The following is a 23,927-nucleotide window of genomic DNA, read 5'->3' as shown; positions in this document are numbered from 1 at the left end:
GTGTGAGCGAAAGAGAGTACGGAGATGACTGTGAGTTCTGTGTAGCTAGTGGTGCCATTTACTGAGATGGAGCATCCTTGGGAAGGGAAGTTTGCAGGCACAACAAGGGGATGGGAAGCAGAATTGAGGGATCTGGACATGCTAATGTTGACGTGTCTGTCAGACATTCCATGGAGCAGTCTTATAGGCAGTTGGGTATATGAGTTCCAAGTTCAGGGGAAAGATTGGGAATGGATATATATATCTGACATACGCTGATATGCACACACACACATATATATATAGTATATATATTTGAATATATACATGTATATGAATACATACACATATATGTTATATAGTATATATATCTGAATATATATATACATATATATGATATACATATGCACACACACACACACATATATATATCAACCATGTTTTTAAATGTCATTTAAAGTCATGGGGCTAGAAAAAAAATTACCCAGGAAGTGAGTGAAGTAGAGAGAGAACAGCCCGGAAAGGAACAGCTGGTGAGGAGGGAGGAAACCAGGACATTCATCTCAGAAGGCAAGTGAAGAGATAGAAACACGACATATATCCATGTCTAGTAAATAATTAAATTCATGATTAGGCATTCACTATTTCTCTGATTCTGTGTCAAGCACTGAAGAGAATGGAAGTGGGCAAGGGTGAAAAAGCATAGATACATTTTTGTTTTGATTTAAACTTAGTTACAAAGTATTTCATATGTAAGCTTACCTACATGAAATTACTACAGAACAAGAGTATGTAATTAAGTTTCACCCTTTGAAAGATGCTATCTGACCTAATGATAAGCTGACACATTCACAAGAAATATGAACCATCTATAAAGACTCATTCAAGCATACTGAAATAGATATAGCTGAGATCTTTATCTTAAAAAAAGGTTAAAATGGGATATGTCCCCTAGCCTTTTCAATCTTACTGATTTTTAACAAGCATACACTTTCATTACATATGACAAAAAGTCTTTGCTTGAATACAATGAAGCATGTTCTCATAACAAATAAAACAAACAGAGCTCTCTTCTTCTCTTCCTTAATGTTGGTTGAGAAGCCAGATTTGGATTTGCTTTTTCTTAATAAAGTCATTTACATAAAAGAATATTTGGAGCTCAAATTTCGAATTCTTGTGATGAGTGAGCAAGCTCAGCTGATCATTGGATGATCAGCTTCTGGATGCTTCTGGATGCTTCTGGATGGCTGCAAAGCACAACAGAACCTTTCATTATTTGGGGAAGGAGCATTTCAAGCTTGTGTTTATCCAGGCTCCAGTCTCTAAGAGGAAAAACACAGAAAGTATATCCACTATACAGGAAATAAGAGAAGGAAATAGATGAGGGTGTAGGAATTGTTGTTTTACTTGATCTCAGGATGTCTGAATGACAGATGGAATAACCCAGCATAGCATAGTCTTTATGCCAAGAGAAAGAGGCACTGCTAGACACACAGTATTTGGGTGGCCCCTTGGGACCAGGGCTGCTGGAGTTTCATGGATCCCAAAGATTTTTATTATACAATAACCCTGAAAATTGTCTTTAAAAGTTATTATACCTGTAAAACTTCTACTTAGTCACAAAACTATGATTAGTCTTACTTATATGTATCTCAGTCAGTGCCTTCTGTCTGCATCGCTGTATTTCTCTTCTTGCTTTTCATCCTAGCTGGCTGAGAAAACATTGCATCTACCTGTATCAAATGCTAACACAGGTTTCCTAGAAGAAAATTCCTATAAAAATAAAACCAGATAAAATAAACAGATTATATTGAGTTTTGGGGGCTATGCTGTCTCATCATCTTTAATTACAACACTTTCTTTTCTTTTTATATATTCAATAAGTAGTTTTAAACAACATCATTGTGGCTGGGCGCGGTGACTCATGCCTGTAATCCCAGCACTTTGGGAGGCCGAGGTGGGCAGATCAAGAGGTCAGGAGATCGAGACCTTCCTGGCTAACATGTTGAAACCCTGTCTCTACTAAAAATACAAAAAAATTAGCCGGGCTTGGTGGTGGGCACCTGTAGTCCCAGCTACTCAGGAGGCTGAGGCAGGAGAATGGCATGAACTTGGGAGGCAGAGCTTGCAGTGAGCCGAGATTGTGTCACTGCACTCCAGCCTGGGTGACAGAACGAGACTCCGTCACACACACACACACAAAAACAAATATCATTATGTAGTCCTTGGGGGCTATACCGAGACTTTCCCACAAGAACTTAAGAATAAGTAAAATGAGCTTAAAATTTTATATTACATTTTTGCTCTCTCAGAGTTGGACTTTGCAATATATACCTTATGAATAAGAACCAAAATATAAACACACTCCTCAAAGGTCAGAGTGGCTTCAGATTTGAAAATCTTACTTGAGTGCATGTGTTAATATGTCCAATATAAGGATGTGCCAACTAGGGAAATGGTGGATTTATCACAGAATAGAAAACTGAAAACCACAGAAGCACATATTGCTAGTTTATCCAAATATATTCCAGTGTTTAAGAAAACATTAGTCAACGGGCCAAGTATTTTAGTCCTTTCAGCAAAACTATACATATTTTGAAGAAAATGCTGGGAAGTACAGCCAACAAAATTCTATTATTATGTCCCACTTTGAAAATCATTCTTTAGACGAGTTGGATGTTTCAGACAATTTCTTTCTCCTATTTGTCTTATTTTTTCTGAGATCCATACTCACCAAGTAAACATCTTATATAATTTGGTTTCCTGTGTATGGTGGACTTCCTAGTGATGCTCAAGAAATATTCTTTGAACGAATGTTCATGTCTGATTAGTGTTCCAGGTAATGTAAGACTCATATCACTCATTATAAATTAATAACTTGACTTTTTATCTTATATTTCAGACTTGTGAACTCACTTATGGTAAGTCTGCCCATGAGAAAGGGACATCATGCTGACAAATTAGGTTTCTGATTTTGCAGAGCTGAGTGCTTGACTCTATACCTAGAGGACTTCATCAAACTCCTGAGACTCCCTAGGGAAATAGCCATCTGGTCTACTCCTGGCCACATATGCCTATTGCAGTGCTATAATCCAGCAAAAAAAAAAAAAAAAAAAACCTAAAGTGTAACAAATCTGTCAAGATAGATTACTGCTCTTTTCCAAGAGAAGAGGAAAGAACTGCAAGGTAGGGCCTTGGAGATGTAAATGCCTACAGGTAGAAGAGAAGGCATGAGAAGAAGTGGGAGGCCAATACGTGTAAAAGTTGAGACTGGGAAAGAGCGTGGCAAAGAAACTTGAAGTTCGTGGTCAGAATCATTTAGAAATACGCAAGAAAATAGAAGGCACTAGGGACAGGTTTTCAAAACCAAATGCTTAGAATGGGAGGGGTGGCAGTTTGCTAGGAAGAAAACCAGATAGGGAATTTTTGTGGATAGAACCCAGGGAACTGCTTGGCCAGGGCCTTAAGAGACTATACAATAAGTTGTTGAGACTTGAATTCAAGGAATTAACTCAAACACAATGAAAATTATATTGTCCCTTCAGCATCTAAACAGGAATTAACATAGATCCCTTGGCCTTAGACTTGATGGGAGGAAGTAAAGGGGCAAGGAAGAGATAACAGTAAAAGTGAGGAAGGGCCATAAAGGAAGAGGGAACCTAGGAGTGCCTGGAATAGAGTGACGAGTGCTGTGTCTAATAGCGTGAGACAGTGTGAATACTATTACCTTTTGGTATCTGGGTAATATATTTGTGTATGTGTATATGGTTTTATTACAGCATATGCCACTCTGCTCAGTAGAATTGATCACTACTTTAGAGGAAAGGAGTGCTGGGAAGAACAAGTGGTAGGACACTGAATCATGGGGCTTGCTTTACAGGAGTGCTTCTTTTTTTTTTTTTTTTTTTTTTTGACATGGAGTCTTGCTCTGTCGCCCAGGCTGGAGCGCAGTGGCACAATCTTGGCTCACTGCAACCTCTGCCTCCCAGGTTCAAGCGATTATCCTGTCTCAGCCTCAAAAGTAGCTGGGATTACAGGTGCATACCACCACACCCAGCTAATTTTTGTTGTTGTTGTATTTTTAGTAGAGATGGGGTCTCACCATGTTAGCCAGACTGGTCTTGAACTCCTGACCTCAAGTGATCCACCCACCTTGGCCTCTCAAAGTGCTGGGATTACAGGTGTGAGCCATGGTGACTGGCCACGGGAGTAGTTCTTAATCCTTCTGGTCTCAGGACCCTTTTCACTCTTAAGAGTTACTGAAGATCCCAAAGAGCTTTTGTTTATGTGGATTATATCTGTTGATATTTACTGAATTGGAAATTTAAACAGAAGATTTAAAGTATTTCTTTATTAATTCATTTAAAGGTAATAAATTCATATAATGAATAATAAATTAGCATAAATAACAAATTTTGTATAACTAATATTTTACCAGAAAAGGTATTAAAAAAAGAGATATTTACATTTTTTATAAATCCCTTGATGTCTGGCTAGATAGAAGACAGCTGGATTTTTATAGCTGTTTCTGCATTCAATCTGCTGTGATAGGCTGTTTTATTTGAACTGCATGAAGGAAATCCAGACTCACACAGATATGTAGCTTGAAAAATGGAGGAGGAAGTTAGTAGCTTTTTCAGATAATTGTGTATATTTGTCTTCAGTACTACACCAAAACCTAACAAGTAGTGGTTTATTTTTTTTTGAGAAGGAGTCTCAGCTCTTGTCACCCAGGCTGGAGTGCAATGACGCGATCACGGCTCACTACAACCTCCGCCTCCCGGGTTCAAGCGATTCTCCTGCCTCAGCCTCCCAAGTAGCTGGGATTACAGCTGTCTGCCACTACACCCAGCTAATTTTTGTAATTTTAGTAGAGACGGTGTTTCACCATGTTGGCCAGGCTGGTCTCAAACTCTTGACCTCAGGTGATGCATCTGCCTCAGCCTCCCAAAGCGCTGGGATTACAGGCATGAGCCACAGTGCCCGGCCACAAGTGATGGTTTCTTAAAACCATATGAATAAACTTTATGAATAAACCACAGGAATAAAGTTTTCATACTTGTTCCAGTAAAATCTATTGTTCTATATTGAATTTTGGATAGATAGATTTTTCTGTGCATGCCTGTGTAACATCATGCACTGGTCATTTAGAAAATATCAGTCCACTCAGTTGGGCATATCTTCAAAATATTAACACAATACATTATAAAATATCTCCCCCAGATCACATTTATTCAAATAACCAGTCGTCTAATTAGAAATGTCTCTATCCCTTGAAAAGCAGGCAAGCCGACAGAGGCAGATACAAAGTTTCCAAAATCCAAATTTTCTCTTGAAAAATCTTATTTTACTATTGCCCACAAATACTTTAGCTTGTTTTTCTTGAAGTGACAAGCTCACTTTGTTCATTTCCAAGAAAATATTTACCAGTTACCCAAGTGTGAATATCCATAGTTTGTCAGTTTTTCTGTCAAATAAAAATGGTGCTCTACAAAAAAAAAAAAAAAAATGGCTAATTCAGTTTGCCATTCAGACAATCACAGAAGTGCTTCCCTAAAGGTAATCGTTATACTTCAATATGCAGCAGAAGTTCTTCATATGGGTTTTCCATTTCTTGACACCAAATATTAAAAGAATGTAGACTCAGGGTTGGGATTTAATGAAATTAGTAATTTTTACTTAGGAACAATAACATTCTTGAAAGAAACTAACATTTTAAAACTGCGATTGGACAGTGGTGAAGACAATAATGACTACTAGTATTGTTTACTGCCACAGCCTTGATTTATGTAAGAAACCATCAACCCTTTTGTACCAGCAGTGCAAATGCCAAAACAGTTATTAAAAAATGCAAATAACACTTGGTACTATTATAAAATAGTGTTGACCTCACTGACTCCGTGAAAGTGTCTTAAGGACCCCTAGGAGCTTGCCAATCCTACTTTAAGAACTGCTGGTCTACTGCACTGGCTGTGAAAGAAATTGTCCTAGTTGTCCAGATGATGGCAGCAGAAGATTTTACTCAGAGGAGAGATGCAAGAACCTTAGCCAGAACAAAAAAGGGCAACACTTGGTTAGAAATCTTGGGGAGGATGGGTGCTGTGCCTCACTTCTGTAATCCCAACAGGAGGCTGAGGCAGGTGGATCACCTGAGGTCAGGAGTTCAAGACCAGCCTTGCCAACATGGTGAAACCCCATCTCTACTAAAAATACAAAAATTAGCTGGGTGTGGTGATGCATGCCTGTAGTTCCAGTTAATTGAACCTGGGGTGCAGAGGTTGCTGTAAGCTGAATTGCGGCATTGCACTCCAGCCTGGGTGACAGAGTGAGACCCTTTCTCAAAAAAAAAACAAAAAAAACCGAGATCATCCTGGGGAGAGAGGTTACCTATTTAGTCACAATGCAATCTACCCCGCCACATCTTGGAGTAATTTCACAATTGATAAACTGGCACATCTTGAGGGAATGAATTGCTTGAGTTTTTAGATGAATAATCTATGGACACTTGCTATTTATTGAGGCAGATAGGTTGCAGAATATGCTCATTTTACACGTGATCAGAGTGCTTATCCATGTGTTCATTCATCAGGGTTTTCAACAAATACTTCCTGAACCACCTGCAAGTACGAGGTACTGTGAATAGCAAGCATGATCATTCTGTGCTGGTTGCTAGACAAGTTCAAAGAAGGCTAAGAGAGATGAGGATGAAATCTAACAGATGTGTCTCTGCCATCTTGGAACTTGAGAGAGGCCAGCAGGAGACAGTCCACAATGCTCAGAACCCAGTGTCCACATGTGAGTCCCACATGGGACACCAACAGGATTGGGTCATCCAGTAGCTCTGTCCTGCTGAAATGCCAAGTTTGCAATTCCAGGTTTAGCTCCTAGGTCTGAAAATCCCTATTCTTCCTCATGCCAGTTAATCACTTTATCAAAGCATTAGCAGGAAAAAAACATGAAATCTTGTGCCTTACTGAAATGCTGACTCTACTTTTGGCTTGAGAAACATCCCTTAATTGAATGACAGTTATTTCCTGGAAACTCTGAATTATCTTATGAATTTTATTATTTTCTGGCCTATTTCAAGCCACTTTTTCAGGCCTAAATAGATATTTGTTGCTTTTGCTGTGCAGAATATTTTCCCAATCTTTGGGTCCTGGCCCCCATTATCTTCCACTGCAGTGTCCCTCTCAACCCCACCACTCTTAGTCTGCTCAGTGTTTAAAGAAGCTGACTCCTCCTGCTGCCCTGAGCCAATGTTCTCTCCATTGACCACGAGGACTTGATGGAGGATGGGCATGTGACTCCATCCCGGCCAGTGAGAATTCAAGCCAGACATTTTTTGAAGTTTTCAGACATAAAAGTCCTCCTTTACCTTCTATAAGGTGTCTTATAGAAGGTGGTATAGGTACAGAGGTACAGGCATCCATCTGACAACATGAGGGGAAAGTCTCACTGCTAATGGAGCCCACAGAAGTTGGGGGTCAGCCAAGGAGTAGAGAGACTGAGACCTGATTGTAGGCCCTGGCTTTGCCATGATGAATGCCAGCTTTACCTCTGGACTTTTCAGTTGTGTGAATCAATAAATTGAAGCGGGAGCCTCCTGCTCTTGCTAATCTCTTGGTTGCCTCACTGTCCTCTGTTTGGTTTCTCAGCATCTTTCATCACTTGTATAATTAATTGGTTGGGCATGGTGGCTCACACCTGTAATCCCAGCATTTTGGGAGGCCAATTCAGGAAGACTGCTTGAGGCCAGGAGTTCAAGACCAGTCTAGATAACATAACAAGACCCCACCTCTATCAGAAAAAAAATTAGCCAGGCATGGTGGTATACATCTATAGTCCCAGCTACTTGGGAGGCTGAGTGGGAGGATCACCCGAGCCCAGGAATCTGAGGCTGCAGGGAGCCGTGTTTGAGTCACTGCACTCCAGCCTGGGTGACAGAGCAAGATCCTTCTCTAAATGAATAAATAAATAAATTATATTATTTGTTTTAGCTATTTAGAGCTGAGTTCCTATTATGCTCAAATAAGAGTCCTCACTGATACATGTCCCTGTCCCCAGACACTAGGTACAAAACCATACAGGGAACCAAAGAACTCAATTTCTAAATATAGCACCCTTGGAAATCTTCATGCCTTTGTTATTTTTTCCAGAACTAATAATTTCTTCATTTTCTCCATGTTCCTACAGCACTCTATAGATGCTTAAAATTAAGAAAACTAATATTTTGTATTGAGGCATTTTGTTTTTATACTTGCCTTGGACGTTTTGAGCTGTTTAAGAGCAGGAATAACATCTTAATCATCTTTATATCTCTAACCCCTAGCTTTATATTTAGCATATAACATGTCCAATTAATGGTGGTCAAGTAAAATTTACAGAGTGAGAGAGAAGTATAACATTGATTTTCTCTCTCTGGAGACTTCCACCCCAGCATCACAGTCTTTTGTTTGACCTAATAAAGGAGGTTCCCAGCACTGGTGTCTTGTCTGGTTTTTAGCCAATATGTTCTCAGATTCAATCCTAGACTTTTCCACTCATCTGTTCTGTTTCACAAAGGGGATGGCCTTTCATGTATCTGGCTTCTGGTAAGGTTCCATCTATAGGTACTAATGGAAATTTAGTGGATACAACAAAGGGAGAACCCAGAGTATTTCTCCCCTCCTTTCTGCCTCAAGTAAGATCTTGGATAATAACTGTGTCTTTAAAAAAATAACCAGATCCTACTACTCAGGCATACTTTCATTTCATATTAGCTGTTCCACAGCTCCTAGGCTCTAGGAACACTACCTCCTCCTATGGAAGGCAGGAGCCTACTGCTCTTGCTAATCTCTTGGTTGCTTCACTGTCCTCTGTTTGGTTTCTCAGCATCTTTCATCACTTGTATAATTAATCCGAAGTATTTACACCCTCTGTTTGGAATACTGAGTGGTTTCTGTCTTCTTTTTGGAAGCTGACTGATACTATGTCATCTATTTTTTTTAATGCCAGTATCGTTTCATTATGTGTTTGTGTCTGGAGCCTTTAGACACATAATACAGTTATGTGTCTCCTTCATAACACAGTTATTTCCAGGAGTCCTTGTTAAAATACAAAATCTTTGTGTAACATATTTTTCCTAAGTCATGCCTTCCATAAATAACTTACGGCTGAGTTATGGTTCATCAAACCCACACAGTTTCTGCAACTCTCACTCTTTGAGCACAGCTAAGATACACTGACCATTCTCTTCACCTAGAAGAGCTATATTGGAAGCAAATTCACTTGAAACAAGGAAGTTTAATGTACCCACTTTCTTCTGCTGGGTAACTTCTTCTGGCAGAAGTGGTGAAGCAAGAAAATGCTGAAGATCTTCAGGCAGGAAGACCGCTCTCAGCCCATGACAGAGACGGGGATACTTGGTTGGTATAATTTCTCTTTAGGAAGGAAAAGGCAGGTTTCTAGCCACACCAGAGAAATCACCAATTAATTTGACTCAAAAAAGAATGATTTCTATTCACCAAAATTGAGTATTTACTATACATCAGTTATGGTGTAAGGTGTTAGGGTACAGTAAGCACATAGGCAAAACTTTGAAGTGGTTCAAGTTCACCTTGATTATCCAAACACTCAGATCATTCACTCTTGTATCAAGCTAACTTTCCTTCTGTCAGAGTCTTCGGTCCTACCAAAACTTGACATATGAAGATCAGTTACACTCAAGTGCAAATCACTGCTGGTAACCTGGAAAATTATCCTGAGTGGAGTTTGCATTTCAATGGGTATTGAAACCTTAACATAAAGGATTTAGTCTTCTTCAGTAAAATGTGAAAGAGCTTGGTGAGGTAGTTATCTGAGGGCCAGGATGCCTTCCCATCCTCTCAAATAAGACCACTATTTCTTGACCTATATTTTCTGTAGCCCCACTCAGAAGGTACTGAAAGCCTTTCATAAAATATCTCATTCCAATACCATTTTTGATAGAATGTGTATAAGTAAAGCTAGATTCTCAGTAACCTTATGTTAGAAAAACAAAAAAGGAAATATTTCAAAGCATAATCTTACTCTTACCCCAACCTCCCCTTCCCTCCCCTACCCCTCCCCTCCCCTCTTCCCCCCTCTTCCCCTCCGCTCCCCTCCCCTTCCCTTCCCTTCCCGAAAATTTAGTCCGATGTCTATAAGATAGAGCCAAGCAAGGTGGATACTGCAGGATGACAGGAAGGACAAGGCAGCCTAGCCCAGGACACCAGAACCCAAGCTGAGTGAGACAGGCATATGTGCAGTGTGAGGGTAAGAGGTGAAGTAGTAATGAGGTATTTGCTACACACAGAAGAATGAGCCAAATCAGAAACTATGTTGGGGATAATGGAAGCCAGGTTTCTCACTGTTGGAGAAGGAAATTACAAAAATAGAAATGGAGAAAACTAGAATGAACACTGCAGTCTTGGATTAGAATTAGAGATATGAGTGTGAAATCATGTTTTAATATAGATAAGTATAGACATGTAGATGTTTATATGTGCGTATACATTCTCAACCACTGTTTATCAAGAGGGCCTCAGAGTAGCAATGTTCCAATAGCAATGAGCTTGCCCAAATCTTGGTTTCCTCAATACTATTTTCTACTAAAAGAAACCAGGGCTCCTTGGTTCTAGGGCTGGGGAAAGAAAGGCATAGAATGAGCCAGGAACATAGGATAGCTGCCAGAAAGTAAGGACATAGGGACATGACAAAAGGACACACAAGTCAGCTTGAAGGTGCTCCTGTTTGGCAAATCAACAAAAAATTTGAGTATCAGAATAAATAATGATAATAACAGATTACAGCCTGTTAAATAAAACAGGTATCTCTAAATCTATGCTGGAAATAAATGAATAAATTACAGGTATAATGAGGAACAGAATATTTACATGCTCTTAAAAGAATCCCTTCCCAACAAATATTTACAAAGGACAAAATAACTTTACAACAGAGACATCTAGCAGACATCATCTGATATAGTTTGGCTATGTCCCCACCCAAACCTCATCTTGAATTGTAGCTCCCACAATTCCCACGTGTTATGGGAGAGACCCAGTGGGAGGTAATTGAATCATGAGGGCGGTTTCCCACATAGTGTTCTCACGGTAGTGAATAAGTCTTAGGAGATCTCATGGTTTCATAAGGGGAAACCGCTTTTGCTCGATTTTCATTCTCTCTCTTGTCTGCCACCAGGTAAGACGTGCCTTTTGCCTTCTGCCATGATTGTGAGGCCTCTCCAGTCACGTGGAACTGTGAGTCCATTAAACCTTTTTTTCTTTAGAAATTACTCAGTCTCAGGTATGTCTTTATCAGCAGTGGGAAAATGGACTAATGCACCATCTTAATCAAATGACAAAATGAACATACTCCATAAGAGCCAGATCAAAGTTGGGTGCCTGATTGGATGGATGCAAGGAGAAGTGCACAGCACCACTTTTGTGATATTCCTGCCAGCAACACAAAATCTGAATCTAATCACAAAACACTGAACAAACTCAAAATGGAAACATTCTATAAAACAGCTGACCTATAATCTTCAAAAGTGTCAAGCTCACAAAAACCAAGGAAAGACTGGGAAACAGGTCCTAACTGAAGGAAACATGCAAACTAAAGGGACGAGTTATTCTTGAATGGATTGGGTGGTTAATAATAAAGCCATGCTAATCTCATGGTTGTTTCAGCTGTATTATGATTATGTAGGACAATGCCCTAGCTTGTAGGAAATACACACTAAAGTTTGTGAAATGACGAGGAATCAGACTGGCAAATTACTTTCAAACAATTCAAGGGGAAAAACAGTTTTTTTGTGCTGTGTATTTTTTCTGTGAGTTTGAAATTATTTTCTAAATTAAAAGTGTAAAATGTGGCCGGGTGTAGTGGCTTACACTGTCCTCCCAGCACTTTGGGAGGCTGCGGCAAGAGAATCAATTGAGCCAGAAGTTCAAGGCCAGCCTGAGCAACATAGTGAGAGACTTTGTCTCTACAAAAAATACAAAAATTAGCCGGGAGTAGTGGCTCACACCTGTAGTCCCAGCAACTAGGGAGGCTCAGTTGGGAGGACTGTTTGAGCCCAGAAGATCAAGGCTGCAGTGAGCCGAGATCACGCCACTGCATTCCAGGCTGGGTGACAGAGGGAGACCCTGTCTCAAAAAGAAAAGTAAAAAAGGAGTGTAAAATGCAATCTCATTGTCCTAATGCGCATACACGGCCCTGATACAGTTGAAAGCTTGTCTCATTTTCTTTATTGTGGTTTAATCCAATTTAAATTAAAATATGAAATGCTTAACAATCATAAAATCAATATATGCTGTGGTAAACAAAAGAGATCTATACTAGTATTTACAACTCTTTAATTTGTTTAAAAAGGAGGTAATATAACCTTTTTAACACACATTTAAACCTTTTGCCTCTAGGAGATACATCAATTAACACACAATATTCAAGGAAATCAGTGCTGTATAGATATTTTTGGTCTATTAAGGTGCAATTTATAATACAGAACTGACAAAATACTGAAGCAGAAACCATAAGTTACAAAGTAGTAACTCTCACAGACAGTAACTAGAACCCCTATCCTACATGCCTCTCCAGATATAGCAACTTACATTCTTCCAGAAAACAGGTTCTTTCCCTGACTAGGAAATTCACATGTCTTTCCAAACTAAACAAACACTTTTCCACTCAACCCTGGTTTTTAAAAACCATTAGAACTTTTGGTTTTACAAGTTACAACGAATTAGCATTCCTTTAAAAAGAAACTATTTTCAAAAGATAATGTATTTTACATGTTATATTAACTTACAGTGCATTTGATTTCAAGCAGAGAGATAATTACTAAAGACATCAAATAAAATTTTTTTTAATATTTAATTCATTAAATAATTGCTACAGATCAATCTTCTAAAAGCCTTAAACTACACACTGAGGGGAAAAGAACATTGACCGAAGTATTAGCTTCACTCTTCAGGAGCTCACCTTATGCAACAGTGTCCATCACTGTTACACAATTTACTGATACTCAGTTATTCTATCAACATTACAGAATAAGTTCAATTATTAAAATCTACATTCAAGCCAGGCGTGGTGGCTCACGCCTGCAATTCCAGCAATTTGAGAGGCTGAGGCAGGCAGATCACTTGAGGTCAGGAGTTTGAGACCAGCCTGGCCAACATTGCAAAATCCCATCTCTACTAAAAATACAAAAATTAGCCGAGTGTCGTGGCATGTGCCTGTAATCCCAGCCACTCAAGAGGCTGAGGCAGGAGAATCCTTTGAACCCGGGAGGTGGAGGTTGCAGTGAGCCACGACCATGCCACTGTACTCCAGCCTTGGTGACAGTGTAAGACTCCATCCAAAAAAAAAAAAAACTACATCCAGAGGAAGAGAGATATAAGAAACAAATCATCAAAATCAAGGAAACTCAGGTAAACTTATGTCAGGAGATGACAAAAGTGTAGCATGTGTTCAAGTCTTAAATGTGGTTATTAAGTTAATGCTTAGTGTCCCTCCGATTGTATCAGAAAGGGCAAAAGAAACACCACTCTTATCCCCCACCAAAAACAAACAAAAATAAAAGATAATAGGTTAAAATTAAGATCAAGCTCCACCTGATAAAATTAAGAGACTGAGGGACATGTATAAAAAGAAAAGTGAGTTTTGCCATGGAAATGGGTTGAAGGGTTTACGGACCCATTATATACTTATATGAAACTGAAGTAATTTTTTCCACAAATTGACAGAACAATGACCCACACAAAACTGCTTCCTGCTTTGCTGCCAAAACACCAGGCAAAAATGGGCAACATGTTCTTCATGTCTGAGGGCAGCTCTGACTGCACTGGTACTATGTCATATGTTAGTTTCAAACCATGTTAATGTCATAAACTGGCAGGCATTGCATCTTGTCAATTATTAGCCAGTTCATTATTAACATTACTGAGTGAATACTATATATGGTATAATTCATTACAGTGTAAATAGCCATTTATATCCTGGGGAATTCCTCACCAAGACTATATGGAATATTGTTGATCAGTGGAGGAGACCCATTAAGTAGCTTTATCCCATTGCCCTTAACTCTTACATTGTTCATTTTATTAAAGGTATCATGCAATGAGAGTTAGCAATATAATCACTGCAAAAATTATCCTTATAGGAAAACATAACCTACTTTTTATGAATTGGAATAACAAAATATTAAGCAGAATCACTTGTTACAAAAAAAGCATCAAAATCCTATCATTTGAGATATAAGTTTCCACCTAACATCATTGAGAGCTGTGACTAATTCAGTCTCTATGGCAAGGTAAAATTTTTAATACATTCTAAAGTTTGCAATGTTAACTATATTTTCACACAGGTTGAAGTTGGCATATTTCATGGGTTTTAATATATGTCAAATAATGCTTACTGTGAATATCCATGAGTGCAAATAAGAGACAGATAAGTTAGCAAAGAGATCTGGGTCAGCTGGGCTTGATGGCCCATGCCTGAAATCCCAGCACTTTGAGAGGCCAAGGCATGAGGCCTACTTTAGGGCAGGAGCTTGAGACCAGCCTGGGCAACATAGCAAGACCCCATTTCTTAAAAAAAATAAATAAATAAAAATTAGCCAGGCATGCTGGTGCATGCCTGTGGTCCTACGTACTCTGGAGGCTGAGGTGGAAGGATCACTTGAGTCCAGGAGATGGAGGCTGCAATTAGCCAAGATTGTACCACTGCACTCCAGCCTAGGTGACAGAGCGAGACTCTATCACTAAAAAAATAACAAAAATAAAAAAGAGAGAGAGAGATCTGGTTTTCTTTGTGACACTGAGGCTCATAGTAAAATGTTTCCTATAAATTAGAATTCCACAAAGGAGATGTTGGCAGATACTTTTGTGCTTTGATTTGTTTCATTGTCTCTCCACAGCCATGTTTGGGGGAGTTCACTGGTGACAATTTTTAATGGAAAGAGGCTCTCACTTTGCGGCCCTTCAGAGGCTGTGGTGGGCGGTGATTGCTCACTAGAAAAGCTGCTGCTTCACCCTCCGCTGTGCACAGGAGACTGCGAAATTTGGCCAGCTGTAGAAGAAGAAAAGAGTTAGCTTCAGCATAGAAATTCCCACCATATTAACGAATTACCCTGCATAAAGAATTAAGATATATCTATAACCAGGAACAAAAAATACTGCAATGAAAATTTTCTGTTACATTTCATATATAATAAAACAACTCTTTTGCTAAATTCTCATCACTGTACAAATACCTACAGGTTCCAAAATTAAATGTATAAGCATTTTTAATTTAAGACCAGCCTGGCCAACAAGAGGAAACATCTAGAGTGTGGTTTATTTCTTATTTTCTTATTTTCTTATTCCTAAAGAGGAAATATTTAGAAATCAGAGAATGTTTTTCAATGTTTTTCAATCTATAAACACACACACATACACACATTTTATGACAAAAATGAACTCAACTATATATGCTGTTTTGAAACCTAATTTTTTCACTTAGTATATATCCTAGACATCTTTGCATGCCAATACATATCAACCTACATCACTACTTTTTGTTGCTGAAAACTTTTCTATTATAAATATGTTTTATAAATTTTTAACAATCCCTTGGTGGCTTAATATTATTTATTAAGATTTAGTACAGGTCTAAAGTGAAGTTGGAAAAATTAAAACTAATTTTATCTTCTCAAAAATATGCACCAAAATTATACTGTCAATTAATAAAAGAAAATCTTTGGTGTTTGTTTTATTTTGATGAAGACAAATTATTAGGAATGAGAACCTACATTCTCTAAATTTTGTTAACCATCTAATCTCAGAGTCAAGCAAATTCACATCCTTTAGGTTTTCATCAAATACCTGATGCCTAAAATGTTTCTTGTACAGTACTAACCAGGACAGGGGCAGAGGAGAGAGAGGTCCTTTATAAGAAACAGGCAACAGTTTATAACCATGCTCTATGGCAATAGGATCAACCATCATATATACAAGCAACCATGTTTTCCACATGTGATATTTTGAGGGTTTTGTTTGTTTGTTTGTTTTTTGAGACAGAGTCTCGCTGTGTCACCAGGCTAGAGTGCAATGGCAGAATCTCAGCTCACTGCAACCTCCACCTCCCAGGTTCAAGCAATTCTCCTGCCTCAGCCTCCCAAGTAGCTGGGACTGACTACAGGCACGTGCCACCATGCCCAGCTAATTTTTGTATTTTTAGTAGAGATGGGGTTTCACCATGTTGGCCAGGATGCTCTCGATCTCTTGACCTCATGATCCGCCCTCCTCAGCCTCCCAAAGTGCTAGGATTACAGGCGGGAGCCACCGCACCCGGCCATTTTGAGGTGTTTTTTTTTAAGTACAGATATGGGAAGGAGACAAATGTTTACAACGTACTATTACTCATGTTTCATTAGACCAGATCATTATAGCTAAAACCACATGAGGCTGAAGAGAATCTCTGGTCAAGTCAAATAGCAGAGGCTAATAAAATCTAACCTCTGAGACCATAGGAAAGATACCTAGCCTTCTGCAGATCATAACAATCCAGGTCTGTCTGGAGTGGTCATTCCAGGTGGCTGTGCAGGAATTCTGAGTCCTGAATTAAAGCATGGGTCCACAGGCCTCATCAAGCAACCTGCCTCCACAGTGATACCGCTGAGTCTTCTGAAGATGTTGGCTTTATTTTTCTCCCACAACCCTAGCTCCTGCCCCTCTGGGAGTTCAACCCCTCTGAAAGTTGATCATGGCTCCCTGTCCCAGCAGCACTTTCAGCTCACCAGTCTAGAATTGGATCTGACTTCAGCTCTTTCTCTGCCCAGCCTGTGTATTTTGGTAAGAGTCCCTAGACCTGTACTGATATCTCGCCAAACCCCTTCCCCTTATAACTGGGTCTTACAATCATTTAGCCCAGTTAGGTCGACCCTGTATTTGCCAGTCCCCATTCAGATTTGCTTCTGTTGGCTCTGGGTGTCCTCCAATACTGCCCTGGCCTTAAAATGCACATCTCTGGCTGGTTCCCACCAGTCTTGTCCCCTTATGTGGTTCTAGGCCTTATTCAGGCAGCAAAGCTGCACCTCTGTCACTAAAGCTGACTCAGTACCTACAGGTTCCCAGTAGAAATGTTCCCAGTTCAGCCTTGAGGCTGAAGCAGGTATGACCTGTTTTGCTGGTTTCCTTGACTCTAATGCTGAAATTTAATTTCATTGTGTAGCAACTCCAATAAGCTAAAATACTCTTCTATGGTTCTGTAAACAGCTTTATGCCACTCTCATGCTCAAACCTCTTTGATAGCACTCCACTGCCTGCCAAAATTGAGTAATAATAAAAATAAGTTCTGTTATGGAGCATAATGGACTAGGCACTGTGTTAAGTGCTTTACATTACCTCAGTCAAAATACCCCTGTCAATAATATATAATTATCCCCTTTTACAGATGAGAAACTTGAGGGGTAGCTGAGAAGTTTCAATAAATAAGCCATCTTGACAAGCCATGCACTAACCACAGAGAAACTTGTTTTCTGTTTCCTTATTTTCCCCTATCCTTTTAATTTACTTTTTATTATGTAAATGTTCAAAAGTACACAAAGGTAGAAAAAGCAACATCATAAATCACCAGGAATCCACGACCTAGCTTCAACACACAGCCAATTTTTCCATCCATTCTCTCACCAAAGCTTTTTCCATTTGCCATCCTACCCAAACTAGGCTATTTTTAAGCAAATTCCAAACATCGTATCATTTTAGTGTAAATATTTCCAAATACATCCCTATAATACATCACATTTCTAACATTTTTGTAGGCACCCAAAACAAATGTGTCAGCATGGCTTCCAAGCCCCTTGCCCACGCAGTTCTAACTAACCTTCCTAGATGGATCTATTACGTGCACACACATGTCTCACTCTAAGCCAGTTTTGGGAGGGGTGGTCCCAAAGCACCTGAATGAAAATACTTTTGAGTTCATTCTTAAAAATTCAGATCCCTGGACCCTACCCCAAACTTGTGAACTGGAATTTCTAAAAAGGCCCAAGGAATCACTTTTTTTTTTTTTTTTTTTTGAGATAGAGTCTCGCTCTGTCACCCAGGCTGGATTGCAGTGGCATAATCTCGACTCACTGCAACCTCCGCCTCCTGGGTTCAAGCGATTCTCATGCCTCAGCGTCTGGAGTAGCTGAGGTTACAGGCAGGCGACACCACGCCCAGCTAATTTTTTTTTTTTAAGTGGAGACAGGGTTGCGCTATGTTGGCCAGACTGGTCTTGAACTCCTGGCCTCAAGTGATCCTCCCACCTTAGCCTTTCAAAGTGCTGGGTGAAAGATTCTCCCCGGGGCCTGAAAGTTTAAGGGAATGAATAACTTCTCCCTCCTCAGGCCCAGTCCCAAGGTGCAAGGCCACTTGCTCCAGCAGCGTGCATCAGCAAGATAGCAGAAGCAGGAAGAGAGCTGGCTGGGAGACACATACCCTCTGAAGACTGAGAGGGAGGCCGTCCAGGTACTATGCAGCAGTCATGTCAGACTGGGACACTCCTGTTTACAGAGGACTATAAAACCCCTGCCCCAACCTCACTTGCGGCTGACGCCATTTTAGGCCTCAGCCCGTCTCCACCCCGGCACTCATTAAAACCTCGTGTTGCTCCACACCACCTCGTGTTCTGTTGGCGTGCTCTCAGGGTTCGAAGTGCTACAAGAGCCTTGCATCTGGTATCAGTACCCGCCCTACTGTCCACAGCAGCCCCTCTGAGCTGCTGTGAGTGTTATTGTGTCTGGAATTGGCGGGTTCTTGGTCTCACTGACTTCAAGAATGAAGCTGCGGACCCTCGCCCTGAGTGTTACAGTTCTTAAACGCAGCGTGTGATGTTCGGATGTGCTCGGAGTTTCTTCCTTCTGGTGGGTTTGTGGTCTCGCTGGCTTCAGGAGTGAAGCTACAGACCTTTGCGGTGAGTGTTACAGCTCATAAAGGCAGTGTGGACCCAAAGAGTGAGCAGCAGCAAGATTTATTGCAAAGAGCAAAAGAACAAAGCTTCCACAGTGTGGAAGGGGACGCCAGCGGGTTGCCACTGCGGGCTCCAGCAGCCTGCTTTTATTCTCTTATCTGGCCCCACCCACATCCTGCTGATTGGTCCATTTTACAGAGAGCCGAGCGGTCTATTTTGACAGGGCACTGATTGGTGCATTTACAATCCCTGAGCTAGACACAAAGGTTCTCCAAGTCCCCACCAGAGTAGCTAGATACAGAGTGCCGATTTGTGCATTCACAAACCCTGAGCTAGACACAGGGTGCTCATTGGTGTGTTTACAAACCTTGAGCTAGATACAGAGTGCCAATTGGTGTATTTACAATCCCTTAGCTAGACATAAATGCTCTCCAAGTCCCCACCAGACTCAGGAGCCCAGCTGGCTTCACCCAGTGGATGCCGCACCAGGGCCGCAGGTGGAGCTCCCTGCCAGTCCCAGAGCCATGCGCCAGCACTCCTCAGCCCTTGGGTGGTCGATGGGACTGGGCACCGTGGAGCAGGGGGCGGTGCTTCTCGGGGAGGCTCGGCCGCACAGGAGCCCACAGAGGTGGGGGGGAGGCTCAGGCATGGCGGGCTGCAGGTCCTCAGCCCTGCCCCACGGGAAGGCAGCTAAGGCCCGGCGAGAAATTGAGCACAGCAGCTGCTGGCCCAGGTGCTAAGCCCCTCACTGCCCGGGGTAGGCGGGCCGGCCCACCGCTGCGGGGCCCACCGAGTCCACGCCCACCCGCAACTGGCGCTGGCCCGCAAGCACCGCCGGCAGCCCCAGTTACCGCCCACGCCTCTCCCTCCACACCTCCCAGCAAGCTGAGGGAGCCAGCTCTGGCCTTGGCCAGCCCAGAAAGGGGCCCCCACAGTGCAGCCACAGGCTGAAGGGCTCCTCAAGTGCTGCCAAAGTGGGAGCCCAGGCAGAGGAGGCGCGTAGAGCGAGCAAGGGCTGCGAGGACTGCCAGCACACTGTCACCTCTCATTATCAGTCTTTCCACTATGGAGGAAAAATACGACAATCCTTTACTTACTATACTTATATAGAAAAATCCTGTTATGGAACCTTAATCAAGGAATGTGTTGAATCAGGGAAAAGTTAATATAAAGTAAAAAATCTAGGAGTATCTGGCAGTCGTAATGGGACTATTTGTCCAAAAGGTAAGCAGTGGCTTTGCTTCACCACAAATGGACAATGGGGAGTAAAAACTCAAGTGCTAGAGGATACAAGGAGAGAACAGATTATAGCCAAAACAAAAGCCAACAACTCCCCTCCAAAATCACCCGTGGCATTTCCATCCCTTTATACAAAACTACAAGCAGATGTATCACTTCCCAAGGCAGGAAAAAACTTGTTTGTAGATCTAGGAGAACGCATCGTCCTTACCATGAATGTGTCCAATTGCTAGGTATGCAGGGAAGCCCGTATGAGTCAACAGTGGCCATGGTATGGGATAGACATTCCCCCTTACTTACTAGCATCCCAAAACTCCAGCCTCACTTTCACTCCTCAGGAATGCGCACAGTCCTGGACACTTCCAGTAACAGGGACGGTGTGCATATCCTGCAAGTGGAATGATAAAACTCATCATGCCAGAGGTGAAAGCCCCTGTCACCAAACCCTAACAGTCAACGCCTCCACAGCAGAGGGGTGGCCAAAATTACCCCACGGAGCTTGGTCTCCTTCTAACTTAAGCTACCTCAATTATGTCTTGTCAAAAAAGGCCTGATACTGTACAAACACCACAACCCTTATGAGGCATACCCCAGCCTAAGTGCACTGTGGGACAATCCTATGAACACCAGCCTCCAATGGATTGCCCCTGACGGATTCCTTTGGATATGTGGAACCCAGGCATACTCATGGCTACCTTATCCCTAGCAAGGTACTTGCTTCCTAGGCACAATTAAACCTGGATTCTTTTTACTTTCAAAGCAGGCAGGCAACATCCTCGGAGTCCCTGTGTATGATAACCTAGCCAGAGAAAAACGATCCTTGGAGGTAGAAGGGAGCCAAAGATGGCAAGAGGACGAGTGGCCTCCGCAATGGATCATGGAATATTACGGTCCTGCCTCTTGGGCTGAGGATGGTTCATGGGGGTTATTGCACTTCCATATATATGCTAAATAGAACAATTAGACTACCAGCTGTTCTAAAGATAATCACTAACCAAACCGCCTCAGCCCTAGAAATGTTCTCGTAACAAAACAGGCTACCAATAGACTACTTACTAGCAGAAGAAGGTGGGGTCTATGGTAATTTTAATATCTCTAATTGCTGTCTTAACATAGATGATAACGGAAAAGCGGTTCTAGAAATCGCTTCAAACATCAGAAAAGTAGCCCATGTATCAGTCCAAACCTGGGAGGGATGGAACCAAACAAACCTTCTAGGAGGGTGGTTCTCTAATTTAGGAGGATTTAAAATACTGGTAGGGACAGTAATCTTCATCACTGGGTTCCTCCTGTTTCTCCCCTGTGTTATCCCACTAGCCACCAAACAATCCAGATGATGCTCCTGCTACAGCGACATGATGGATACCAACCCTTCTCTCAAGAATACCCCAAAAATTAAGTTTTTCTTTTTCCAAGGTGCTCACGCCACCCCTATGTCATGCCTGAAGTAGTTATTGAGAAAGTCATCGCTTTTCCTTTTTTCTATAACCAAATAGACAGGAATGAAAGATTCTCCCCGGGTCCTGAAAGCTAGGCAGGGGGTGAATAACTCCTCCCTCCTTTGGCTCAGTCCCAAGGCACAAGGCCACTGGTGCCAGCAGTGTGCATCAGCAAGATAGCAGAAGCAGGAAGAGAGCTGGCCGGAAGACACATACCCTCTGAAGACCGAGACGGAGGCCGTCCGGGTACTATGCAGCAGTTACATCAGACTGAGACACTTCTTGTTTACAGGAGACTATAAAACCCCTGCCTGCCCTGTCCTCACTTGGGGCTGACGCCATTTTAGACCTCAGCCCGTCTGCACCCAGGCATTCATTAAAACAGCCGGTTGCTCCACACCACCTCGTGTTGTCTGTTGGCGCGCTCTCGGGGTTCGAAACAATACAAGAGCCTTGCATCCCTGGGTGCAGACGGGCTGAGGCCTATGGCGTCAGTCCCAAGTGAGGACGGGGCAGGAGTTTTACAGTCCTCTGTAAACAGGAAGTGTCCCAGTCTGATCTGACTGCGACATAGTACCCAGACTGCCTCCCTGTAGATCTTCAGGTGGTAGGTGTCTTCCCGCCAGCTCTCTTCCTGCTTCTGCTATCTTGCTGACACACGCTGCTGGAGCAAGTGGCCTTGCGCCTTGGGACTAGGCCTGAGGAAGGAAAAGTTATTCATTCCCTTAAGCTTTCAGGCCCCGGGGAGAATCTTTCAGTGGGATTACAGGAGTGAGCCCCTGCGCCCAGCCTGAAAAAGAGCTGTTATCCAGACTATATAAAGAACTCTTGCAAACAACCCAATGTAAAAATGGACAGATAATCTGAACAGATACTTAACAAAAGGAGATACATACATAGCCAATAAGCATATAAAAAATGTTCAAAATCATTGGTCACTAGATAAATGCAAATTAAAATCACACACATACCCACTAGAATACCTAAAGTTAGAAAAACTGACAATGCCAAATGCTTGCAGGGGTATGAAGCAACTAGAAATCTCACATGTTGTTGGTGGGAATTTAATATGACACAGCCACTTTAGAAAACAATATAGTAGTACTTTACTCAGCTGGGCACAGTGGCTCATGCCTGTAATCCCAGCATTTTGGGAGGCCAAGGCGGGCAAATCACTTGAAGTCGGGAGTTTGAGACCAGCATGGCTAACATGATGAAATCCTGTCTCTACTAAAAATACAAAAATTAGCTGGGTGTGGTGGCGAGTGCCTGTAATCCCAGCTACTCAGGAGGCTGAGGTAGGACAATCTCTTGAACCCGGGAGGTGGTGGTTACAGTGAACCAAGATCACACCACTGCACTCCAGCCTGGGCAACAAAGCGAGACTCCTTCAGAAAAAAAAAGGAAAAGAAAACAATATAATAGTACTTTACAAAATTAAACAAACATGACCTAGTAATTCCAGTCCTAGGTATTGACACAAGACATATACAAATGTGTCCACACAAAAGTGAGCAAATTACTCCTAATATCCATATATGGATTGCTATTATTCATAATGGCCAAAAATTAAAAGCAAGCCAAATGTCCATCAACTGTGAAATATATTTTTTAAAAATATAATATATCCATACCATGGAATATTACACAGTAATAAAAATTAATGAAATGGGTCAGGTACCATGGGTCACACCTGTAATCCCAGCACTTTGGGAGGCCGAGATGGGTAGATCAGTTGAGGCCAGGAGTTCAAGACCAGCCCAGCCAACATGGTGAAACCCCATCTCTACTAAAAATACAAAAATTGGCCGGGCGTGGTGATGCATGCCTGCAGTTCCAGCTACTCAGGAGGCTGAGGCAGCAGAATCACTTGAACATGGGAGGCAGAGGTTGCAGTGAGCCAAGATCTCGCCACTCCACTCCAGCCTGGGCAACAGAGCCAGACTCTGTCTCAGGAAAAAAATAAAATAAAATGGGTGAATCTTAAAAAGATTATACCAGTAAAAGAACTCAAACACAAAAATCTACTGTATGACTCATTTAAATTCTAGTGACAGAACATCAGTAGTTGCCTAGGACTATGGTGAAGAAGGTAAAGGACTGCAAAAGAGCACCAGAAAATTTTTGGCTGAGATCTCTATCTTTTATTTATTTATTTTGAGATATAGTCTTGCTCTGTTACCCAGGCTGGAGTACAGCGGCACAATCTGGGCTCACTTCAACCTTGCCTCCCAGGTTCAAGCGATTCTCCTGCCTCGGCCTCCTGAGTAGCTGGGATTACAGGCACGCACCACCATGCATGGCTAATTTTTGTATTTTTAGTAGAGATGGGGTTTTACC

The 23,927-nt window shown here is 41.6% G+C and overlaps 1 protein-coding gene across 1 annotated transcript in view; it reads right to left on the bottom strand.

The window, feature by feature from the left end:
* Positions 1-12,315: 12,315 nt before the first annotated feature.
* LOC129061072 (carbonic anhydrase 13) overlaps positions 12,316-23,927 on the bottom strand; it is a 38,273-nt gene continuing 26,661 nt past the window's right edge. The window contains exon 7 of the mRNA XM_054561810.2: positions 12,316-15,045. Coding sequence (XP_054417785.1) covers positions 14,926-15,045 — 120 coding nt within the window. The 3' untranslated portion in view covers positions 12,316-14,925. The remainder of the gene's footprint in view (positions 15,046-23,927) is intronic.

Source organism: Pongo abelii, chromosome 7 (assembly GCF_028885655.2).
Source record: "Pongo abelii isolate AG06213 chromosome 7, NHGRI_mPonAbe1-v2.0_pri, whole genome shotgun sequence".
In the NCBI taxonomy this organism is placed as follows: domain Eukaryota; kingdom Metazoa; phylum Chordata; class Mammalia; order Primates; family Hominidae; genus Pongo; species Pongo abelii.
Note: the sequence above shows the minus strand (reverse complement) of the source record. Positions and strands in the feature narration are given on the sequence as shown.